This window comes from Bison bison, unplaced genomic scaffold, assembly GCF_000754665.1.
Source record: "Bison bison bison isolate TAMUID 2011002044 unplaced genomic scaffold, Bison_UMD1.0 scf7180017858151, whole genome shotgun sequence".
Classification (NCBI taxonomy): domain Eukaryota; kingdom Metazoa; phylum Chordata; class Mammalia; order Artiodactyla; family Bovidae; genus Bison; species Bison bison.
This window is the reverse complement of record NW_011488724.1, coordinates 46488-56729: the sequence shown is the minus strand read 5'-3', so window position 1 is coordinate 56729 and position 10242 is coordinate 46488. Positions and strand designations below refer to the sequence as shown.

The 10242-nt window shown below is 46.3% G+C and overlaps 1 protein-coding gene across 1 annotated transcript in view; it reads right to left on the bottom strand.

The window, feature by feature from the left end:
- Positions 1-10242, bottom strand: part of SPATA21 (spermatogenesis associated 21) — a 38418-nt gene that overhangs the window by 1686 nt on the left and 26490 nt on the right. Inside the window, exon 11 of the mRNA XM_010862517.1 lies at positions 194-369. Coding sequence (XP_010860819.1) covers positions 194-369 — 176 coding nt within the window. The remainder of the gene's footprint in view (positions 1-193; positions 370-10242) is intronic.

Below are 10242 nucleotides of genomic sequence, written 5' to 3'. Positions count from 1 at the left end.
GGATTGCTCAGCCCCTCTGCCCTCCCAATCCAGGCTCTTGAGACCAGCTGTGCTCCCTGGGCTCAGGCTCAGGGTAAAGAGTGCGGGGGGCTGGGCTGGAGCGAGTGGTCGTCAGCACACAGCTAGGCCCAAAGCAGGGAGCTGCGCCTCAGCCCCGGCTGGGGGAGCCACTGGGGGAGCCCGGGGCCCTCACCGTAGTTCTGCTGCTTCAGCCGGCTCAGGACCCTGAGGACTCTGCGTTCGGGGATTTCCAGGGTGTCTGCCTGCGGGGGGCTGTAGGGAAGCTTCTTCCGGGGCCGCAGCCGCCCTGTGGCCGATTCCGTCTCCCGAGCCTTACAGGCGCCTTCCTTCAGCTTCCGCTGGTAATAGCTGGGGAGGCAGCGCCGCCCAGCTCAGCACTGCCGCGTCTCCTTTCCCCTCCTTACTCCCTCTTCCTGAGCCCCTGTTCTGTCTGGCCAGCTCAGGAGCAGGGGCTCAGGAGCTCTTGGGTGTTCATCCTGGCTCTGCCATTCACTCCTGTGACTGTAGGCAACTTACTGCCCTGCTCTGAGCCTCAGTCCGCCCGTGTGAAGTGGGGGAACGGTTCTCTCTCCCAGTCACTGGACGTCACCTGACTTCTCAGGTGAGTCGGTCAACATTTTATAGGGTTAAAAGCAAAGACTAACAAGACCCATTAAGCATTCAGCAGACTGGCCCAAGAGCTTGGTAAATGTTACCGTGAGTTCTGTCACGGGTATTTTTACTTAGATGTCCAAATGCTTTGTAAGCCAGCTATGCAGTTAATTCCTGCTCATCTTCCAGATTTCAGCTTAAGGGCCATCTCTTCCAGGAAGCCCTCTCTTCCAGTAGACTAGCTGGGCTCCAGCTTATAGACCCCCTGACAGCCTGTACTTAGGCCATCACAGCCCACTTAATATTCCTAACTCATCACTACTTGCCTTTTCCCCACTAGACTGCTGCCCCACACGTACATTCATTCATTCAAATATGTATCAAGTGCTTGCTGTGTGTGGCCACTCATCTCAGTGCTTGGGGAAGGGCAGCAGTGCTGCTGAGTCACTTCAGTCGTGTCCGACTCCTTGTGACCCCACAGACGGCAGCCCACCAGGCTCCCCCGTCCCTGGGATTCTTCAGGCAAGAACACTGGAGTGGGTTGCCATTTCCTCCTCCAATGCAGGAAAGTGAAAAGTGAAAGTGAAGTCGCTCAGTCGTGTCTGACCCTCAGCGACCCCGTGGACTGCAGCCTTCCAGGCTCCTCCGTCCATGGGATTTTCCAGGCAAAGTACTGGAGTGGGGTGCCATTGCCTTCTCCGAAGGGCAGCACAGGAGATGTTTATTTAAGGTCCTTGTGTTGTCTCCCAGCCCCACCTCTTACCAGCCATTGTCACAGAAACCACTTCTCCGTGGGCCTCAACCAGCTTTGCACAGGGACAGCCTGACGGGGTCTCACCTCAGACCGTACCTCCTGCTTCTTGCTGCAGACCTCTCTGACATGTATGCAGCCCAGAAGTGCAGGGGAATTAAATGGCTGTGAGGGGCACCCCTGACAAAGGAGCCCGCTCTGGGGTGTACAGGCTTCTCGCTCTTCCCCTCAGAATTCTGAGCCACCACTGACAGTCTTCCTCAGAAGACCCTGGGGTGGTCGACTCAATAGCACCTCCTTGTATTGACGACGACTCCTCTGTTCACACCCCTTGCCTCAATTCTGCTCCCTGGTATCACTTTCTGAATCAGCTTCCTGGGCCCTTATCTAGTCAAGAGTCAGATCCTGAACAAATAAAAATCATGGTCCTCATGTGAGTAGTGATGGGTGCTTTGAGAGAAAGTAAAAGCTGAGTAAGGGATAGTGATGAACTCCGTTGTTCAGAGTCAGGGAGAGTCTCCAAGGTGGTGACATCTGAGCAGGAGGAGGAGGGAGCAAGCTAAGGGGATGTCAGGAAGAGGCAGGCGGAGGGGACAGCTTGGGAAAGGCCAGGAGGTGGGAAAGAGTTGGTGAGCTCTGGGAACAGGGGGCGAGAGGTGGTGTGTGAGGGGTAAGGGGGTGGAGACGGGCAGCAAGCTGGGAGGTCCAGCCCGCCCGGGACTCCAGGCAGCGGTGAAGGGTGTGCGGGCTGCTCAGAGCAATGGACCGCTCTTAGGGCTTCAGCTGGTGGCTAAGCTGGGCCTCTGCCTGTCCTGACAGCCTGGAGCTGGGGGTTTTCATGAGGGTCACACACAGGAAATGAACTCCAGAGCCCTCGCATGGAGACTGGGTCCAGATCCCTGTGTAAAATTACGACCTGAAAAGGCAACATCCTGAGTAAAAAGATGGACTAGAAAATAACTTCACCCAACGGGAGCCCACAGAACTGATCAGAGGGTGTGCAAGCTTCTCAGTCACAACTTTAAAGGAAACTGCTTGCTCTCTCCTTCCTCTCCTTCCGCTTCTTACAGGCTTGAATGTAGATGTGTTTTGGTAAACTGGCTTAGGATCGACCCAGGGAATGGTGGGACGATCAGTGGGGTAGAAGCTGGGTGCCTGAACAACTCTGCCTTCCCACCTGCTTCCTCCAGACCATCCATGTGAGAGAAATAAACTACGTTGTTTAAACTACAGCACACGGGTCTATTCCTTAACCAATACACTAATCTAGAATTCTGTGCCCAGCTGAGCTGTTCAGTAAGAATGACAGAATAAGCATTTGTAGGCATACAAAATCTTAACACTTTTGCCTCCAATGCATCCTTTCTCAGGAAGCTCCTAGAGGGCATGTTCTTCCAAAATGAGGGCAGAAACCAAAAAAGAAAAGGAAGATATACATACAGGAAATAAGAGACCTAACACAGAAGACAGACGGACGTTAAAGATGGTGAACAGATCCCACGAGGGCAGCGCAACCCCCATAGCGGACAACCAGTTTAGATGAGGTCACTGTAGCTAAAAACACAGAAATATCTAGGGTGGGCATTCCCATACCTGGTGTTAGCTTTCTAACCCCCAAAAGCTACTGGTAAAACATGCTTCCATTTTTTTTTTTTTTTTTTAAGCAAATCAAACCAAGAAAGAGTAAGCAAACCAAGAAAAGGTAATACATGTGATCCAGTAGCCAGAATTCCTATCGGAAGGAAGAATTTCTAGGATGACTACAGACTCCCAAGATGACAGCTCTGTCACAGGCCTAAAAGGAAATCAATCCAAAACTGAGAAGAATGGAGTTATTTAGAGAATGCTGCCAAGAAACTGAAGTTTTAGGAAGGTGCAAGAATTATCAGTGAACACAAAGGAAAAACTATCAAGGCAGGGCTTCCCTGGTTGTCCAGGGAATGACGCCTTGCAATGTGAAGGACCAGTTCAACCCCTGGTCTGGAAGATGCCACGTGCTACGGGGCAACTAAGGCCCCGCGGCACAACCAGCAAAGCCCGCGTGCCCGGAGCCCGCGCTCTGCAAGCGGAGGCCCCTGTAGTGAGGCGCACGCACCGCAGCAACTAGCAAAGCCCGCGTGCCCGGAGCCCGCGCTCTGCAAGCAGAGGCCACTGTAGTGAGGTGCACGCACCGCAGCAGAGCAGCCTCCCACCCCCGCCGCTCAGCCCTGCTCGCCACAACTGGAGAAAGCCTGCATGCAGCCGTGAAGACCCAGCACTGCCCCCAAAATTGATATTTCTAAAAAAGGCGATTGTCGACTGAGAAAATAAAACAAGAAAGAAAATTAAATCAGTATTATAAATGCTCAGCTATGAATAATTGCATAGCTATAATATTAGAAACCGCAAATATTTAGTAAAAAAGTGATAATATATTGGGACAGGGAGGAGCTGAAGGGACAGTTGTATCAGACAGCTGAATTCTCACCGTAACAGGAAGTCGGGAGACAGAAGTCGATAACCAGTATGTTGTGGTGCATCCGTAGCATGTAGACATAAATGCCAAAAATACTCAAGAAGAAAGGGGAAGTCTGGAGAGGGTGTGGAGAAAAGGGGTCCGCTCACGCTACTGGTGGAGATGTGAACTAGCACAGTTCACAGTGAACTGTGTAGAGGTTCTTAAAAAAAATGAAAAATAGAGTTACCATATGACCTAGCAATCCCACTCCTGGGCATATATCTGGAAAAGATGAAAACTCTAATTGAAAAAGATACGTGCACCCCAGGGTTCACAGCAGCACTATTTGCAATAGTCAAGACATGGAAGCAACCTAGATGTCCATCAAAAGATGAATGGATACAGAAGATAGAATATAAAGCGGAGCAGTAATCATAAAAGAATGAAATAATGCCTTTTGCAGCAACACTGATGAACCTAGAGATTATCACAGTGAAGTATCGTCAGAGAAAGACACTTACATGTGGGATCTAAAGAATGATACAAATGAACTTATTTACAAAACAGAAATAGATTGCTGTAAAAAGTCTGTGCTCCGCCTCCTCCCATCTCCCCTCACCCCAGTCAGCACTAATCTTTTTACTGTCTTCATTGTTTTGTCTTTTCCAGAATGTCATGTAGTTGGAATTATAAACTATATAGCCTTTTCAGATCAGTTTTTTTCACTTCAGTTCAGTCGCTCAGTCGTGTCCGACTCTTTGCGACCCCATGGACTACAGCATGCCAGGCTTCCCTGTCTGTCACCAACTCCCGGAGCTTGCTCAAATTCATGTCCATTGAGTCGATGATGCCATCCAACCATCTCATCCTCTGTCACCCCCTTCTCCTCCTGCTTTCAGTGTTTCCCAGGATCAGGGTCTTTTCTAATGAGTCAGTTGTTCGCATCAGGTGGCCAAAATATTGCAGTTTGAGCTTCAGCATCAGTCCTTCCAATGAATATTCAGGACTGATTTCCTTTAGCATTGACTGGTTTGATCTCCTTGCAGTCCGAAAGACTCCCAAGAGTCTTCTCCAACACCACAGTTCAAGAGCATTAATTCTTCAGTGCTCAGCTTTCTTTATAGACCAACTCTCACATCCCTATGTGACCACTGGAAAAACAATAGCTTTGACTAGACAGACCTTTGTTGGCAAAGTGATGTCTCTGCTTTTTAATATGCTGTCTAGGTTGGTCATAGCTTTTCTTCCAAGGAGCAAGCATCTTTTAATATCATGGCTGCAGTCACCATCTGCAGTGATTTTGGAGCCCAAGAAAATAAAGTCTGTCACTGTTTCCATTGTTTCCCCATCTATTTGCCATGAAGTGATGGGACCAGATGCCATGATCTTAGTTTTTTGAATGCTGAGTTTTAAGCCAGTTTTTTCACTCTCCTCTTAACTTAGCAACTGAAAAACAACCAATTCTACTGTATAGATGTAGCACAGCTAATTTATCCGTTCACCTACTGAAGGACATCTTGGTTGCCTCCAAGTTTTGGCAATTATGAATACAACTGCTGTACACATCTGTGTGCACGTTTTTGTGTGGACTGAATTTTCAGTTTATTGGGGTGAATCTCAAGCGGCACAGCTGCTGGATCATGTAAGAGTTTGTTTAGTTTTGTAAGAAACCACCAAACGGCCTTCCAAAGTGACAGTACCATTTTGCATTCCCACCAGAAATGAAACAAGACTTACTTTGATTGCACATCCTTGCCCGCATGTGAAGACTGTCAGCGTCTTGGACCTTCACCATTCTAACAGGTGTACAGTAGCATCTCATTGTTGTTTTAATTTGCAATTCCCTAATGACACATGATGTCGAACATCTTTTCATATGCTTGTTGATCATCCATGTACCATCTTTGGTGTTTATTCAAATCTTTTGCCTATTTCTTAAGCAAGTTGTTTGATTTCCTGTTATTTCATTTAAAAACTCCTTTGTAAATTTTAGATAACTGTTTTTATTAGATAAGTTTTGAAAATATCTTCTCTCAGTCTGTGTCCTGTCTTCTCACTCTCTTGATATTTGGTGTTTTGTGTTGACATTTGCACTAAAGCTACAAAACATTGGGGGGGGATGTAAAACCACCTTAGCATAAATCAAGGAAGCGGCACCAAACTCCTCTCAGAGTCACTGTATTCTTCAGTGCCAGGCCAGGGCTCACATGCTGTAACCAGAAGATTCTGCATGGTACAACTAAGATCTGGCACAGCCAAATCAATAAATAATTTTAAGAAAAATGATTTCTGATTAAAAACACACTGAGTAAAAAAAGAAAAATCCTTGTGAAAATAAAGTTATTAATTGTATTAAACCTTGACTCTTGAGTACTTCGCGCTTGATTACTCCATAAATATTCTTTTCTCTTGGCTGCACTGGAGATCTTACTTGCAGCACACCAGTGGTAGAGAACCCGCCTGCCACTGCAGGAGACATAAGAAACGTGGGTTCCATCCCTGGGTCTGGAAGACCCCCTGGAGGAGGGCATGGCAACCCACTCCAGTGTTCTTGCCTGGAGAACCCCATGGACAGAGGAGCCTGGCGGCTACAGTGCATCAGGCTGCGCAGAGTTGGACACGACTGAAGTGACAGCATGCACGCATGCAGGACGGCTAGTTGCAGCATTTGGGATCTTTTCAGTTGCAACACGTGCAGCACGCAAACTCTTAGTTTCTGCATGAGGGATCTAATTCCCCGACCAGGGGTCGAACCTGGGCTCCTGCATTAGGAATGTAGAGTCGAAGTCACTGGACTGCCAGGAAGTCCCTCTATAAATATTCTTTTTTAAAAAATATTGATTTATTCGGTGGCAATAGGTCTTAGTTGCAGCATGTGGGATTGACCAAGGATGGAACCCAAGCCCCTTGCATTGGAAACAAGGCATCTTAGCCACTGGACCACCAGGGCAGTCCCTGTAAGTGTTCTTTAGAAGGCCTGCTGCTGCATACTACGGCTGTCTTGAGGAAAAGCGCGTGTGCCATTGAGTTGTGGGCTACACTGCTCATTGTTTTTTCTTTTGAAGGAGTTCAGAACCTGCCACCCCCACAATATGCCACTTTGGGATGTTGGTTATTTTGGCTTTGTGGGTGTTTTTTGTTTTGTTTTGGCTCTGTCACAAGGCTTGAAGGATCTTAGTTCCCTAACAAGGTCTCGAACCCAGGCCAGTACAGTGAAAACACCAAGTCCTAAGTACTGGACCCCCAGGGAACTCCATACTGCTTATTTTGAATTAAAGGCACTCGATAAACTGTAGATGCAAGAGGGGTACACTGACCTTCCTTTTTTTTCCTAAAAGCAGGATATAAATATGCCACGTGAGAGGTGCCTTCTCTATGGTAGGAGGAAGAAGCATTCTTATCACAAGAGATGAGGCTCAGAGGCCAAGAGAACTGTGTCCAGTTAAGCGGTGTTTTCCTTCAGCCTGCCCGTATGAGGTCCAGGGCACACAGGAGCCTAGTGGGCCACGTCCATCAGGTCGCAAGAGTTGGACATGGCTTAGCAACAACCATCGCCACCACGTCACTTAGGCACTCTTCTACAGCGACTACTCTTTGCTCAGCTGGTATACAGGCACTTAGGCCTGGGCACTTCTTTGGGTCTTCATTTTTCTTGTGAGCGTTCTTCTTCTTTTGTTCATGTAAATACATTTTATGCTTTTCTCCTGTCTTATGTCAGTCCCAGCTGAAAACCCTAATAGGACAGGGGAAAACTTCAGCTCCTATATGTTTTTAAGAAGGATGAGTTAGCATTGTCTGGGACACCCTCCTCTGGGGCGGGGTGGGGCGGGAAAGGAGGGCTGCCCCTGAGAGATCCTGGGTCCTGACTAAACTGGCCGAAGTTAGCATTTCCAACCACATCATTCCTACCTCCTCTATCCGTGCGATTTCCCAGGCAATACTGGCGCATGTTGCCATTTCCTTCTCCAGGGCGTCTTCCCGACCCAGGGATCAAAGCCCAGGTCAGCAATTGCAGGTGGCCTCCTGCGTTGCTGGGGGACTCTTTACCAACTCCCTGGGGGAGCTACCAGGGAAGACTGGTCAAGAGAGGAAGGTAATAATTCCTTCTTGTCCCTTCCTTTCCAAATTCAGATCGGCAGGAAAAAAAAAAAACATTTGTAAGAATTAGTTATTTGGGATGAGACTCTTGCGAATTTGGTTTTGGGTACCCACTGGTCATTGATCCTTTCTGTCCCAGGCATGGCCTTCTCTGGTGGCTTAGACGGTAAAGAATCTGCCAGCAGTGCAGGAGACGTGAGTTCCATCCCTGGGTTGGGAAGAGCCCTTGGAGAAGGAGATGACAAGCCACGTCATCTCCTTTCCCATTTCTTCCCTGGCTTTAGCGGGCTTTAGTCCATAGGATCACCAGAGTCAGTCACAACTGAGCGACTGACACTCCCAGGGACAGCTATTGCTTTCCCTCTTTTCTCATTTTCTGTCCTGAGGTCTTAGCTGTCTGCCTGCCCGGGCATGCAAGTTGTCGGGCCGGTCTGTGTCTGTAGGTGGCCAGTTGTCAGGCTGGGAGCCCTGAGAATACACAGATGTCCTCACAGAAATGTGGGTCACATTCTGTTTATGGCTAGTATCCGAGGAACCATCGACAGTTCACGAGATGTGGAGGTTATTTAAGACTTTCTTTTGGCTGTCTTGGAGGAGACTCTGGATCTTGGGAGGGCTGTATGTTTTGCACCCTCTTTGAAGATGCCTCTTGCATTTGTGGTTAAGTCATAAAAAGCTCATTAGTTTTGGTTTTGAGTCACTTGAAACAGGTATGCCTTTGGTTTTACAAGAAAAAAACAAAAAAGTTTGATACTGCCAGTAAAATTCACTGTTTGTAGCAGCTGAAACACGATAAGATGTTGAGTGATTTTTTTAAAGGGATTATATGCTTAGAAGTTGGCCTGATATTCAGAGGCTGTGTTTCCTAAGCTAAAATAAAACTATTGTACTCAGAGGAGAAAAAAAGAAAAAAAAATTCTGAAGCCTTTGTGGAATTATTTATTAAAATATTCCAAAGCCACACAGCTCTAAATCTACAACACAGGAGTCTTGCAATTTCCATCTGGAGACTGGAAGGAAAAGTCTTGTCCTTAACATAAAGAAACAAATCCAAGATAATGCACTGGATGGGTAAGTCACCCTTCTTGGTATCATTCAAGCAGCAATCCAATTCTCTGAGAATTAAAAACAACTGTCCTTGTCTTGTAAAGTAACTCTTTAAAAAAACACCAGTGTGCCTCTAGGAGTAATTCAAAACCAGTCTTACCAGTCCCAAAACCTCCTTATTGTCTCAAGGCACTTTCAAATACTGTAAAATGTCAGGACATTGGAAACAGAACAAAATTATCATGCACTTAAGAGGGCCATGTGGCACCAAAAATCTTAAAGCACTTCTCCACAAATATTAGTAAAAAGCTTTAGCCTTCTGGGCAACTGACTTTAACTTGTTCCATCTGCCAGAAATATAATTTGGATCCAACTATTTTTTTTTATAGCCTAGTAAATTTCATATTATTGTACCTACCTCATAACTAAGGCTTTAAATGAAAGCCTTAAGACCTGTCTTGGCACCTGTCTGTATGTTTACATATGCATATGAATATATTGTTGCTGTTCAGTCGCTCAGTCATGCTGACTCTCTGCGACCCCATGTATATACACATATATACATAATATGTATGTAATGTTTTTCTACTCCAGACAGTATTCCTAAAAATTAACTTGTAAGAGAGCTGTATTTAATTGGCTTAAGGAAAGAAAAAAAAAAAAACCTCTCTAAAGCTGAGACTAGTCAAACAAGCATATCTTATCTCTACCAGATGTTTACCATTATAATGGTATGAATTCAACCCAAGAACAAAATGTACAATTAAAGTGCATTGCTTGATGTGTGTCAACCATGACGGTAAATTTAAAGAAAAAGGAAGAGAGCGATATGTTGAAGTTCCTGTGTTCTTTTCCATAGAACATCCGCCACTAGACCACTCAGGTATGACCGAAATCAAATCCCTTACAATTATACAGTGTAAGTGACAAGTAGATTCAAGGGATTAGATCTGATAGAGTGCCTGAGAGCTATGGATGGAGGTTCGGAGGTTCGTGACATTGTACAGGAGGCAGTGAACAAGACGAACCCCAAGAAAAAGAAATGCAAAAAGGCAAAATGGTTGTCTGACCAGGCCTTACAAAGAGCTGAAAAAAGAAGATAAGCTAAAGACAAATGAGAAAAGGAAATACCCATTTGAATGCAGAGTTCCAAAGAATACCAAGGAACCATAAGAAAGCCTTCCTCAGCGATCAATGCAAAGAAATAGAAGAAAACAATAGAATGGGAAAGACTAGAGATCTCATCAAGAAAATTAGAGATACCAAGGGAACATTTCATGCAAAGACGGGCACAATA